At 43.3% G+C, this 15050-nt stretch overlaps 1 protein-coding gene across 2 annotated transcripts; it reads left to right on the plus strand.

Annotated features, from left to right (window-relative positions):
* Nucleotides 1-31: 31 nt before the first annotated feature.
* LOC115171002 (endoplasmic reticulum membrane sensor NFE2L1-like) lies at nucleotides 32-12935 on the plus strand. 2 transcript variants are annotated; one of them, XM_029727438.1, is made up of 6 exons: nucleotides 32-421; nucleotides 1940-2733; nucleotides 8381-8545; nucleotides 9219-9308; nucleotides 9400-9555; nucleotides 9746-12935. In XM_029727438.1, exons 2-6 carry the CDS (start codon nucleotides 2188-2190, stop codon nucleotides 10997-10999), a joined length of 2211 nt encoding a protein of 736 aa, XP_029583298.1. In that variant the 5' UTR covers nucleotides 32-421; nucleotides 1940-2187; the 3' UTR covers nucleotides 11000-12935. The 2 variants fall into 2 exon arrangements, with proteins under 2 accessions (XP_029583298.1, XP_029583297.1); XM_029727437.1 differs by having other exon boundaries at nucleotides 37-421; nucleotides 9701-12935.
* The last annotated feature ends 2115 nt before the right edge of the window (nucleotides 12936-15050 follow it).

The following is a 15050-nucleotide window of genomic DNA, read 5'->3' on the forward strand; positions in this document are numbered from 1 at the left end:
TTCAATCCATGTTGCGAGGCTTTTCTGGATTACCCAGCGCGGATGTCATTATTTTCTAGTTCATTCTAGCACGGCAGATGGCAGCAATGCACATAGGGATGGATTGACAGACAGCATGATATTCTACTTTGGAGCCTGCGCACTGCGTGGCTGTGTTTAGCCATTGCATTGGCAGGGTTGGGCGGTATAGTCTATAGAGGGGCATGGTTTTTGACGCCGCAGAGTTATAGAAAAAAGAAAAGTGAAACGGTAGGCTTTACGTCATGTAGGGAGGGACAGCGAACTGCGTGGTGAACTGAGCAGGGGTAAAAAGTCTTCACTCTCCGATTTAGAGTCAGAATAGAAAATCTTCCAAAAGGATTGGGTTTGCTGCTTTTCCACTGATGTGCCTATTGTTGACAACTTTTGTATCCATAGTCCGGTAAGAGAATCAAAACAAGACACTGACATTACCGACACTCGTTTGTATTATTTGGCGTTTATGTAGGCCTAATGTTGGTGTTATTAATGTAAATAAATATGTAAACAGGCTATACACATTGTAGACCTTAAATTGAGATGAAGTTGAGTTTATGGCACAGTTAATAAGAACAGTTAAGAACAGTTTTACATGGGATATTCAGTTGCTGGACCCTATTTGCCAATCAAAGTGGGACATTTCTGAAGAATGGGGGGGGGGAATATTGTCAATAGTTTTTATATCCTTGACGTTCATACATCATTCCAGATATTTTTAAATGAACCTCTAATGATCTCGCGGGGTCGTTCAGTGCCCTTTGATGAAGTAGCCTACACGTTAAATTCTCAAATTCTTCCTGTCAGGCAGGTTCATGTTCAGTCATTTAAACCATCTTTTGTTGAACTGTCTCCTCATATGACATGACGTTTCATGCAGGGGCAACTGCAATAGACTTGCCTATTGAAAACATATAGCAGAATACCATTGGTCACTAGTTTATTTACATGGCATAATACATTACAAACAGTAGTCTACAGTTGCCGAAGTAATGCTGAGGAAATGTGTTGTCAAGTTATTCATTGACCCATTGATTGGCAGAATATGCTTGTTATTTCCCGGGTAACAGTGTGATTACATCATGTGGTGTAACCTTCACCACTGTCTGTCTAGTACCCGCCCTGGCGCTATCTACCAAACAACTTCTAGAACGAATAGAAGGAAGTAGGTCGAAGTGAAGTCACTGGTATCTGTTGATAACAAGAACACTTCCCTGTTTGTCATCTTTAGGGAGAATGTTTCAAAATTCCCAATGTGTCATACTCTTAAGTGTACAATAATCTTATATAGGGCAGAATTAAGCCTTTTGGGTGCCCAAAGAGAGATTTTGTTGGGGGGCCCCCCACCTCGCTCAAAACATTTTAGTGGCCCCCCTTTTGACAGCGGAGAGAGAAATTAAAGTTTTAAAGTTTATTTCCTGCAACTCTACACATTTTGCCATGGGGCAGAGAAAAAACAAATCTGTTTTACAGCAAATTTCCTGCAATTCTACACATTTTGCTATGAGGTGGAGAAATGTCTGCTGTTTTAAAGCACATTCATGCAATTCTACACATTTTGTAATGACTTATGCCATATAAATATAGAATCTGAGTGAGAATGACTAACAAAATCATTGGGGGCCCCATGGAGGTCAGGGCCCACGTGCCCAGTCGGTATTTGGCCATGATTACTAACTACTAATCTAAAAATATTTTATTTTTGGGTTGTGGGCCCCCTAGCGTCCGGAGGCCCTAAGCGACCCTGATATTATAGCACGGTGTTGAATTCAGCAGCCTCTTCCTCTGCTATTACATCAATTACGTTGGATTCACTACTTTTTATTTTATGAATGATCTTTTCAATGTGATATTGTTTTGAAATAACTCGTCAATTAATTGTATTATCTAACTTTATTTTTTCATGTTGTGTTTGTCTGTATAGGATTTGACGATATTTGGAAGAGTGAAGAGGAGAGGATACACAACTTTTTATTTCACCATAATGTCTATTTTGGTGTATCCTAAATAGCCTTATTTTCCCTCATTATTACATTGACTTGAAGCTATAGATAACCCATCAACAGACAATAAGTCTTCGGAGGCTTACACTTGGCATTTTGCCACCCACCACGTCTTCATTCCCTTTCCCCTCATTTCTTGCACTCACCCTGTAAACTCCGAAGACAAGACATGGTGTGTCTGAAGAAATATTTCACAGAGGGCTTGATCCAGGTAGCCATCCTGCTCAGTCTGGTTGGCGTCAGAGTAGATGTGGGCCCTTACCTGCACCCCTGGAACGAGATGATCCTGGGCCCCACCTCGGCCCTCACCCAGACTCAGTTCCACAACCTCCACAACCAGCTGGATGGCCAGGACCTCCACCCCAAGAGTGTAGACCTGGACGGCTTCTTCACAGCCCGGAGACTCCTGGGCTGGGTCCGCTCCCTGGACCGCCTCCGGGTGCCTAGCTCGGAGCTAGAAACCTGGCTGGTGCGGCGCGAGCCTGATGTCCTGGTGGTGGGGGCTCCTGGTCAGCCAGCCCCCCTGGAGGGAGGGGCAGGTGGGTTGGAGGATCATGTGGGTGACCAGGTGGAGTCGGTCATGAGGTCAAGCGTGGTGGCAGGGTCGCAGGAGTCGGGTTACGGGCCAATCAGAGAGGACAGTCTGGACACCACGGCGCCGCTTGTAAGAAGAAGCCATGAGGAGGAGGATGAGGATGAAGATCTCTATGAAGAGGTAAACTATGGTGAACTCTTCTACACTCTATGTCAGTAAGACCAGTGGCAGCATAGAGTGGTGTTCAAGAGAATTGGCTGTGTCAGAGCTTATTCAATGTTCAAATACAATGCAGTGCCTTAAACAAATGAATTCCATCCTTAGATATACAATAGTGAACTACATTACTGCAAACAAGTCCAAGACTCTGCCACTGGAGAAGTATGTTCAATTAGGCAACTATCAAACTGTTGATTTACAGAAGGCAAGTGATACATACGCCTGTCATATATCATTAGGGATCAAGGGCAGGATTTACTGGAGGCTGAGATCACTCTATAAAAGGAGGCTTAACTGGGAGAGAAGAACACCCTTGTATGAAAACAGCCTTACAGTAAACAGAGTGGGGGTTCCCACCCTCCTTGGATTCAAGCAAGTGAAAGCTTCCTGGTTGTATTTGCTGTATCATGCTGTTAATTTCAAACCTGCATAACTAAGAGATTGCAAGATATTTACAAATCCCTTAATTTACAGCATTAGGGAATGCATCTAAGATTGCAAGTCAAGAATGAAGTGTAGGTTACTTTTCAGAATAAGTGACTGATAACTAATCCTAAAGGCCCATTCAGACTGTACGATTTTAGCCGTCTTACGCCACAATTTCCACGTTGTGCGCAAATTCTTAGGTTGTAAACGATTGTCAGACGTCTTGGCTTATTCAGTGTGACTAACAAATCAAATCAAACATAACTTAGCAGGTGTAAAAGACATGCCTGAAATTAGATCCCCTACCTACTGGTCTTGACGAGAAGGGAAACAAAATGTTGGGGGAGGTTCCATTCTGCACCGTTCAACCAATCTAGTAAACGTAGAGGACGAGTTAAGATGGAGTGTAGCCTTGTTAACATCCAAAAGAAGAAGTCGTGTCACAGGCTCTTTCCATTTCCAAAACCGGAACATCCGGTTGCTGTGTGACAGGGTCTAGGTCTGCCGATTTAAGTACCACTATGTGTGGTCGTAGCCTCCGACAAAGTGTTGAGCCTTTATCGTGTAGTGTGGCTGGTGTTACAAGCCAATCCCAGTGACTGACCAATAGGAACACAGCCGGCACTGAGTATGCACACAATAATATGATTGAATAGTCAGATTAGTATTATAGTTTGATTTAAACGTTTACATGCTTTGCAAGAAGAACGATTTCTCAAATAATCGTTACATGACATCAGAAATCAGGCTACCTAATGGGATTTTGATAAATGCACAAAATCGCAAATCAAAATAAACGTTTTACCACAGTGACCATGTTATTTTTGGGAAGCATGTTTGATTCTGACGTATAAAGGTTGCATGTGAAAACAATTAATAGACATAATTTCAGTGTTTCTGAACTCACTTCACTAGTGCATAAGCGTAGGAGGCTTGCACTGCTGGTACATGCGCTGATCAAATACACCGCTGCAGTTGGTCTAGCTTACGTCAGCTGACGTAACCTCTCAAGCCAATCGCAGAATGTGATGACAAAAACTGAAGCAAATCATACTATCTGACCAGGTTGATAAAGATTTTGACTTGGTAACGTGATAATCGTAAAAGACTGAATCCGACGTACAGTGTGGGAAGGCCTGAAAGTGAAATATTTTTCATGTTATAACGTTTGTTTTATTCTAGTAAAAAAGTTCAGGGGATTGTATATTAGGCATGGTGTTTGGTGGGCTGACCTCTTCAGATTTCAATAGCAGAAGTATAATATCCAATATATGACGAGGCAAATGATTTAGGTCATTAGTCAATGTTTATTCTCTGAGGACTTGCTGAACTTGAAAACAAGACAAGTCTTGTTTTATCCAGTCTATTTTTGATAAGTGTGGATATCCAACAGTATTGCAACAGTTACATTTGTTTAATTGTCAGAAATGACAATTAACCCAAGTCACAACCCCATCATTATGTTTTAGCATTTGCTCACTTTTGTTCGAGCCTGTGTTTTGGCACCCAAAACACTCATTGAGCAACGGTTTTGGGCATTGAATGACAGAATCACGGGGAGTTAACGCAGCAGCATGCTAAAAGCTTGGCTGGACTTCCCCTTGTTTTTCAACAGCTGAGGGAGAGCTGCTTGTTGACATGTTCCATTAACTGTGAGGGGTGCGCTGGCCGGGCCCAGGCTGCTGTGTGTCAGGGGAAAGTAGACCAGAGAGGGGTGTGTGACTGGAAACGTGTCCCACTTTAGCCACTGGCTGTTCAGATTTTCCCCATACATACAGCTTTCCACGCCCATCGCAGCCCAGCTGATTTGGTGTAGGAATAAACTGGCTGGCATAGTCATAAGTACACACATTCTGTGTAGGCTAATTGTATTTGTACACCAATCATGTTTAGAAGTGCAATCACAATAATACCTGAATTTACTATGGAAATAAAAGTATCAGAAGATGCCTAAAATATTACAGTTAAAACATGTATTTATTTATTTATTGAACATTGCAAACACGGGGGACAGCTTTTTTCTGCTCTAACTTAGACTTTGAAGGGGAATTCCCAAATCACTTTCATTTAGCACTGAGGTACACTATTAGTCACTTTGGGAGTGTATGGAGTTTTCAGTCACTGCTGGGTCTAAATATATATCTGCTTGGCAACATGCCTGAATATGCACCCTACACTGGACTCATCAACACTCCATAATGAGCTTGTTTTGGATTGGGAAAAGTATGGGGGTTGTTTTGTTTTAGTCCTCTGCGTGTCATTGCTATCTCCTGGCTTCTGGTCTTTTGGGCCATTTGACTGCGTACCCAGTCTCAGCCACAATGACTGCAGACATCCACAGACACCGGAGGCTTTAGTTTTAGCCTCCCAAATCAGCTGCCACTCTCAGGGCAGAGAAAGTGGTGTCATTTGGCCTGTCCAATGTCACAATTGACCAAGTATGCAGTTCAGACTGGACGTGTAGCCCTTTTGGCTATTTCTGGACAGGAGGGCATGTTTTTTTGGCATTGCTAACTGGTACTCAGTTCAAAATTTACATGCCTCATGTTTTCCCACCAACCCCCCCATGGATGTATCCCTGCTGAAAAATATTTAGTTTTGGAACATTAGTTATGCTCTTCCTTCCGTCGATGGTTATGCTTTCTGGGTCAACCAAGATCCCAGTAACTGATATTGAACTGACCATCTGAGACCAAGTTAGGGGCTACAATCGTGATGTAACAATTCAGACATACTGATAATCTTAGTTCCCTCCAAGGAACGAAGCGTCCCTGATAATGACCTTTACCCAGACTAACTCATCCAGGAAGCAGCAACTGCACAGAGACAGATGGGATGTATATTTTTTTTTAAACTCCAGCTGCATCATATTATGGCAGCAATTTGTGGTACTGTCTGGGGCATGCCACCACATCGCCCCCTCTTATAGATGTTGTTATTGCTACAGGGCTAGACTGGACATGTCTAAAGTGCCAGACATCACCAGTCCTACAGTATTATGTTTGAGGAGAAAGGTCAACAAAGCTTCCTCTGCGTGCATTCGTACAAAGAAGGGTCAAGGACCTCTCCTCAGGCCATGAGCTATAATTAAGCAATAAGGCTGGAGGGGGTGTGGTATATGGCTAATATACCAAGGCTAAGGGCTGTTCTTAGGCCACAGCCCTTAGCCGTGGTATATTGGCCATCAGTGGGGCGGCAGGTAGCCTAGTGGTTAGAGCGTTGGGCCAGTAACCGAAAGGTTGCTAGATCGAATCCCCGAGCTAGGTAAAAATCTGTCGGTCTGCCCCTGAACAAGGCGGTTCACCCACTGTTCCTAGGCCGTCATTGTAAATAAGAATTTGTTCTTAACTGACTTGCCTAGTTAAAAAGGTTAAATAAAAATATCACAAACCCCCAAGGTGCGTTATTGCTATTATGAACTGGGTACCAACGTAATTAGAGCAGTAAAAATAAATGTTTAGTCATACCCGTGGTATACGGTCTGATATACCACAGCTTTCAGCCAATCAGCATTCAGGGCTCGAACCACCCAGTTTATAATTTGTCTTAACTTCCTGGACTTATTATTCAGTTCTATTACAACTAATCTCTGCTCTATTACCTTGACTTGCTCAATGAAACACTGAAGTGCTGCCAGGCTCATTTGTCTGAGCCTCTCAGGGCAGTAACATTGTGACATGTCAATATTGTGGAAGGTGGCAAACTGACAACGTTAGTGTTGACTCCAGCTCGGCTGTAACTACAGATGCTTGTCATGGAAACTTGGACTCGGAGTGCTTTGTAGGCATCTTTCACTCAGAACATTGCCCCTGTGACCACAGCTTGTTTGTTTTGTAACACGAGGTGGCATCATTCTAGCACACATTCATACCTTTGATTTCACAATGCTTGTTTACTAGCTGAGGCTAGTAGTATATCACCTCTTCAGACAGGCACATGTATATGTATAGCCCTATACCCAGAGCCCTCTGGACCCCATCCAATGCCCAAATCTGTCCAGAGCTGCTTTCTTTGGCCTCACCCCTCCTTACCTAATAATTCTCATGTTGTGCTTATGCCTGAGGAAAACATGCTGTGCAATCCCTTCCAGTCACATTCAGCTACACATTGACCCAAACCCATAAGTGATTGCAGAGTAGCAGGACCACAGGCCTCAGGGAATGGTCAGAGGCAGAGGTTGGAACCGGTTCAGGGAACAGAACAGAAAAGCAGACAAAAAAAATTTTGAGGAAGGGAAACAGAACCAAGAACAAAAGTGATCTATATTCTTCCGGAACAGAACTGTTATTTTCTAACCTTGAGAGCCGGTTAATAATGTTATTTTCCGTTACCAAAATATTCCTAATGTGTAGTATATCATTTCGGTTCCAACCCCTGGTCAGACCTCAAACATGTTGTCAAATACTGTTCAAGGGGTCACAAGATCAAACAGTCAGTGTAAACAGCCAAAGAGAGGCCAAAGACAGTCAGTTAGTTAGTTTCACTCAGGTCGCTGTACTGTAAGGTTAGAATCGGGGCATCACAAATGGCAACATCCCAAACTCCAATAGTCCCTTTCAGTGGAGGGCGAGAGGATCAGCTGCAAATTTAGAACTGGTTTAGGGACATGACTGGAACAGTTGGTATCACTAAGCTCCAACTTAAGGAAAAGGTTAAGTCTATTCATAGCCATCTCACTGTTTGTATGCTATGTCTACTAATGTATGGGCCTGTATGGAAAAAATAAACAGATTAAATGCAAGGTGGCTGAAATCCCCTCTCTCTTTTTGTTCCTGGCCTGTGTCCTATCTAACAATACTGCCCTACCGAGCAAAAAGGAAGTAACTGCTCATAGTGTGGAACTAAGAAAAAATGGCTTTTACTTACCTTGGTTTCACAGTAACCTTATGCAGTTACTGCTAATATGACCCCCATTTTCTCCAAAACACGAGGCAGGATACTTGTCCACATGATTAAGCATGTATTTAATGTAGCAAAAATGACTAACAAATTTTGGACCAAATGAGCAGTTACTGCCTTTTTGCTTGGTAGGGCAAAATAGTACAGCAAGAACTTAAATAAAACATACAAGGATACATAGGGCATTGTATGGATGATTGATTTTCATAGTTAATATGCTTAATACGGAGGTGTAGATAACATCGCTACACCTAACATTTCAATTATTATCATGTGTTCACAGGATACAGATATGCTTTGGCAGGATCACTCTGATCTTGGACACCATCAGAGGCCTGAGGAGGGAGAGGAGGAGGAGCTGGTGGTGGACACCTGGAGAGAAATCTGGAGTGATGGACACTCTTACGACCGTGCAAATGGAGAACTTGCACAGGATTTATCTGATCAGGTGGGACTCAGTCCTGAGGCTTATAAAATGTCCATATGTCATACATACCTGTACCCTTGGACTTGTTCTTAGACATCCTGGTTCAATTATGTTATAAAACGCACATGTTGAAATGTAAGACATGGTGCACTTTGGGAAAGGGTAATGCTCTGGTTGCTTGAAACCAAATATCGGTTTTCTATCCTGGCTGTGCGTCGTGAAGCGGGATAGAGTGTTTGGGGTAGATGAGGTGGAGATAGGAAGCAGTCTTCCCATGTGTGTAAAATAAAAACATAACCCAGAAACCTGCAGTTTCTAACCCCAATCTCTTGCACTCCTATGTGTTAGAAGAGACCTGAAACTCTTGCTAATCCACTATACCTAATTCTGGGAACAGGGGCAGCCACATATCATTAAAAGGCATTTGCACTCATCAGTGGTGTATAGCTGGAGCATGAGTTTCCTTGACCTAAGGAGAAATACAGTATAGTGAAATGAAATTAACATTTGATACCACACTACAAAACGTTTGAGATAAAGCCACGCTGTTCCAACTGTTTAGTTTTACCCTCTTGCCATAACATGTTCTGTAAAAGCCTAATCATTTCCAACCATCTGTGTCAGTTCAGCTCAGAAGAAAGGAATCATTGTCACCATCCAGGTAGCTCTCTGCTCACTCCTGTTCTCTTCTCAGATTGCCAGCTTGGAAGCTCAGTCCTCAATGTCCTTCCAGGAATGTCTACAGCTCTTGGAAGACACCTTCCCTTTTGGAGAGGAGACAGAGGTACAGTACAGTCGTTTTATTTGATGGTACTAGGGTGAGAGATGACCATTGATAGGTTTGTTGACCATTGTGATGTTGTTTCTGTTTTAAGCTGTCAGACCCAGTTGGCGTTGATCAGAGGGAAGCCAGCGGAGAGGACCCAACCCCTGTCCGAGAGCTTCTTCTGTCCCCCCTGCTGTCCCACGAGGATCCCTCTCTGGATTTGGAGCAGCAGTGGCATGATATTCTCGCCACCATGGAGCCAGAAGTAAGTCCTATGTGGTTTCTGATTTTATCCCCTTCACAAAATCATAATTTATTTAGAATGTCAAAGTGTATAAACTTTGAAATACCCTTGCCCTGAAAGTAATTCATAATACAATGTAATCCAACTTCTTGTACTATTTTGGAAGGATATGGACCTTGGCAGAGATGTAATACAATCTGGATCTATTCAGAGTTCCAGCTTGATGGACCCCGTTCACCAGGATGTCAGCCTTCATCAGGCAATCCTCCCCGGAAGCAGCCAGGATAGTTACCCCTTCAACTCCAGCTTTGGGGGCAGTGTTCCCCTGTTGGCCCCACTCAGTCAGTCCTCCAGCGGACCTGACTTTGACCTTAACTTGACCTTTGGCCCATCTGACCTGACAGATACCACTCTTCCTTTGGCACCCCATGGCACTGTTGGGAACCCCATGGCTTCCATTCAGTCAAGCCTCTTTCTGGAGGAACCAGTCCTGCCTAGCCCACTCGGCTCCCTATTGGATGATGCCTTGCTGGATGAGATTAGTTTTCTGGACCTGGCTCTGGAGGAAGGCTTCAACCCAACACAGGTCTCCCAACTTGAGGAGGAGTTAGACTCTGACTCTGGACTTTCTCTGAACTTCAGCCACAGCCCTGCATCCCCTAGCAGCTCGGAGGCATCCTATTCCTCTTCTTCATCCTCTTCATCATCTGACTCTTCTGTGTTTTCTGACGAAGGGGCTGTGGGCTACAGCTCTGACATGGAGGTTATTGTGAAGCGAGAGGAAGGTGCCGTGGGAGGCTACTCCCCAGAAGTCCGTAAGATGTGCAGCACAAGCTACCAGAAGCCTGGGCGTTTCAACAGCCTCCCTTGGCTGGAACAAGTGGGCCACGACCATACCTACAACCAGCCAAGGGCCACCTCTCCCACGCAGGGAAAATCACGTTACAGCAAAACCTATGAGCATGATAAGCTTTGGGGCCGTGATGAGCGCCGGGCTCTCGCCATGAAGATCCCCTTCTCCAACGATCTCATTGTCAACCTGCCCGTAGAGGAGTTCAACGAACTTCTGACCAAGCATTGTCTCAGTGAGGCCCAACTCAACCTGATCCGAGACATTCGCAGGCGGGGCAAAAACAAGATGGCCGCTCAGAACTGCCGCCGACGCAAGCTTGATGTCCTGTTTGAGCTCGAGGAGGGAGTAGAAGGATTATGCCGCCACAAGGCCCGTCTGTTGAAGCAAAAGGCAGAGAACCTTCGCTCTGTCCGGGAAATGAAGCAGCGGCTCAGTGGTCTTTACCAGGAGGTTTTTTCCCGCCTGCGGGATGAGCAAGGAAGACCCTTGCCTGCCACTGACTACACCCTCCAATTTGGCAATGATGGACAGGTCCTGCTTGCTACACGGAACGGTTCAGCCAGTGAGCAAAACCACAAGCCCCACAAGAAACAGAAGAACAGAAAAAAGTGAACATTTGTTGGGTGTGCAGTTTGGTGTAGCACTCAAGGAGTCGATTGACAAGGGGATGGCTGTAAAGATTCAAGAATCTCACAATAAGAGGGAACTGAAAAGGAAAGATGTAAGAGGAAACCTAAATCAGTTTAATCTGCTCTGATAGTTTATTTGCTGGAAAGGACATGTAGCACATATGATCATGCAAGAATCTTGTGAGCATCTTGGAAAAACCTGTCTCGGGAGCAAAATAACTGTTGGGAGGACCATGTCAGCCTTCCAAAGAAATACAGTACATAAAACACTAAGGTGACAAGGAGGAAGGGCTAGCCTACGGCCTTCAGCCAACAGACACAAGACCGGGCTCTTGGCGCAGTGCGGGCACATTGCTGTCCCGGTCTTCCAGTGCCTATATGTTGAGAGGGTAGGCCTAGGTTCCTTGAAGTCATCACTCACTGGACAGTTTATTAGGCACACATCTAGTACCAGCTCAGAGCCCCCTTTGCCTCCAGAACAACCCGAACTCTTCGGGGCATGGATTCTACAATGTGTCGGAAACGTTTGTTGCTCAACTGGTATCAAGGAAAAACATTCCCCACACCAGTACACCAGCTTGTACCAGGCAGGATGGGTCCATGGACTCATGCAGTTTATGCCAAGTCCTGACTCTGACGCAACAGGAACTGGGATTCAACAGACCAGGCAATGTTTTTCCAGTCCTCAATTGTCCAGTGTTGGTGATGACATGCCCACTGGAGCCGCTTCTTGTTTTTAGTTAACAGGAGTGGAACCCGGTATGGTGTCTGCTGCAATAGTCCATCTGTGACAAGGATCAACAAGTTGTGCGTTCCGAGATGCCGTTCTGCACACCACTGTTGTACTGCAGCGTTATTTGTGGCCCACCTGTTAGCTTGCACGATTCTTGTAATTCTCCTTCGATCTCATCAACGAGCTGATTTCATCCACAGGACTGCCGCTGAGTGGATGTTTTTTGTTTGTGGCACCATTCTCGGTAAACCCTAAACACTTGTGTGTGAAAAGCTCTGGAGGGTGGGAGTTTGAGATACTGGATCTGGTGAGCCTGGCACTGACGATCATACCACGCTCAGGTCACTCGTTGCCCATTCTAACGTTCAATCACATAGTAACTGAATGCCTCGATGCCAATCTGCCAGCATTACAAAGCAAGCCTCAGCCACAAGACTCACTGTCTGTAGGAGTGATCCATTTTCATGAACAGGGTGGTGTACCTTCTATATATTGACCAGTGAGTGTATACCCAAGTAAAAAGGACAGGGGAGCCTGGTTGAGAACAAAAAGGAACCAAAAAGATTTGCTCCAGTCTAAAGTGGACACAACACAAGTTACCATTAACTGATGCATCATGGCTGTCAGTGAAGGAGTTGGATAGTGCTTTTAGTAAAGCCTTAGTTACCCACACAGCTATCTGTGGTTCTCAGGGGATGTGACTAAATTACATGATGCAGACAATGGTACAGTGATATTCAGGAAATAGACTGGTTTAAAGTACCTGAATATAATATCTACTCAGGCCCAGTGCCAACAATATTGTGTTAATGATATGGTTGTGGACTTTTATGTAATAAGTTGAAATTGAATGCCTTATCACCGGTATCATACTGGAATATAACTTAATGCTGCATAAAATATCGCAGCATTTTCATAGATGTTAAAAAAGTCAAATGTATGAAATGCCACTACAAGTACTGTTATTGTGGATTCACACTACTTTTATGCTTTGTCAAGCACTTTCCAAGTGTCCAATATCATCAACAGAAAAGTATTAAAAAAAGACACTGAATTGGGTGCTTTATGGTATTATTGGTTTGAAAAGAACAAGATTTTGTTTTAGGAGGTTCTCACCTCATACTTTTGAATACTTGCTGGCAACCAAGGGATGTTGCTTTTGGGTGAATAAAACATTTTCAACCTACAACTTTTTGATCCCTTTTCCCTTGACGATTGAGTGATATTACTAAGAATACGTAATAAAGAATTACAAGTTAACTTGTTTCATCAAATTATATGAAACACCATTGTTAACAAAAAAGATTTATTGTCCAAAAACATTTAAACAAGTAAAAGTAACCACTGCAAATGGTGACATTGATTGAAAGCAAGAAACATGCAACGAGATGTATCTTCAGTAGACACGAGAAAGAGTCGAAGACAAAATAAAAGGTTACATATGAGCCACTTGTCTAGGATATACTGTATATATAGAAATCTTCCGGTCTAGTATATTAGAAAAGATATACAGCCCTCTTAGACTTGTAATGTTAAAATGAGCAGTAAAATGCCAGTGCAAAATCAATCCAAGGCAACAGGCTCTATACCAGGGTCTTCAGTACCTCAACATTTAAAATGTTAGTCACGATTAATCAGTTAAATCGATTAACACTTTCATTCAAGCTATTGTTAGCTGTGATTAATCGATTACTTAACTTAGGATATTTTTTTTTAAAAGAAGAGGAATATTCAGACACAGAGCAGTGAACAATTCTGCAATTAAGCCAGCGATAGCAAAGCCCCACAAACCAAACGTGAATATAATCCACCCACCTCTGAGGGTGTCATATTTTAATTGGCAGCTCATTTTAATATAACAGGTCCAGACTCGGCGAGTATTAACATCAGAGGTAAAGTCTGAAAGTAGAATTAGCTTAGTTGGAGAGGTCATCATGATCTGGTCTTGCGATTTCTTGGGCAGGAGGCCCATAATCTTTTAGTCAGTTGTGTGAGATGGACAAGTTGCTAGATTGATCTATATTCACATGGCTGTCAACACCTTGAATATATTTACTTTACACTATAAACAGATCACCATAAAACCGTTGTATTTACTTTGAATCACAATATAGACTATACCTAGGGACCAGTCTTTATTTAAAACGGATTTAGTACAACAGAGGCATGTGCATAGACCAGGACATTCCAACCCTGTTCCTGGAGAGCTACTCTCCAGTATGTTCTCTTCCACCCCTGTTTTAATTTACCCGATTCAGCTTATCAACCAGCTAATTATTAGAATCAGGTGCGCTAGATTAGAGTTGGAGCAAAAACAATGGTCTGTAGCTCTCCAGGTACAGGGTTGGAGAGCCCTGGCATAGACACTACATTTACCTCTGTGTATACCTCTTGGGAGAGATTTGACACTTGAATTACTGGCTTATGTTGGTTGCATTGCAAGAAAACACTTTTTTTTGTCCAGCCCTCATCTTCACAACCATAGCCAACCATAGGCCTTGACTGAGCCCAACCCTTCCCACCCCCTTAATCCAAATCCACATATTTACAGTGCAGTTTGACGGCAATACCAAACCTTCTAAAAGCCCCAATCACCTCAAGAAAGCCTGTGAATGGTGAGCATGTACTGCACATGGGAAGAGCTCGTCAAGAAAGCGGGACAGACTATGTGGACGTTATAGTAAATGAAGCTTTCCATCAAAGATTAATCTAAGTGAAAGCCCATCTTTCGCATCTTCATCTAGCTTCTTACTTATTGCCAGTTTTCTGAGGGTATGTTATCTGACAGGAAAGTGGATCACACCAATCAAGTTTTATTAGCCATGGGTATGAGCCTACAAACAACTCAGGTTACATAGGTCATACTGGTGCTCTACAACAAAGTGAGTTGCTCCATACCAGGGTTTCTGTTGACTAGTAATAGCCGGTTTTTGGCAGATTTAAAAAAATAAAAAATTTTAAAAAAGGTGAAAAGCCGATAAATAAAATTGCCGCCGGCCAATTGTCTGCGAGAAGGAAAGAAATCCCATTGAAAAATGCTTTTTAGCATATTGATGGAAATACCAGTCGATGCAAATACATCTGACCGGTCAAGATTATCGGTCTATAGGTTAATTTGCATAATTTAGTGGAATTAAATTGCTGTTTGTGTATTTTCGTTAGTCTTTATGTATCTTATCACATGTACACAGCATACAGATGCAGCGCCTAATTTGAGCGGAAAATCTGTCAGAGAACGGAGGAGCTGCTGGTACAGCTTCTCAAACAGCGTGTTCCTGGCTGCTGGAGTCAAACGTGCTTT

Source organism: Salmo trutta, chromosome 32, assembly GCF_901001165.1.
Source record: "Salmo trutta chromosome 32, fSalTru1.1, whole genome shotgun sequence".
Classification (NCBI taxonomy): Eukaryota; Metazoa; Chordata; class Actinopteri; order Salmoniformes; family Salmonidae; genus Salmo; species Salmo trutta.

Bases quoted from the DNA above. Each gene is read 5' to 3' on its own strand.
- LOC115171002 (XM_029727437.1), top strand. From the start codon at position 2,188: ATGGTGTGTCTGAAGAAATATTTCACAGAGGGCTTGATCCAGGTAGCC. The intron at 2,734-8,380 runs GTAAACTATGGT...ATGTGTTCACAG, and splicing joins ATGAAGATCTCTATGAAGAG to GATACAGATATGCTTTGGCA. The intron at 9,309-9,399 runs GTACAGTACAGT...TTCTGTTTTAAG, and splicing joins CTTTTGGAGAGGAGACAGAG to CTGTCAGACCCAGTTGGCGT.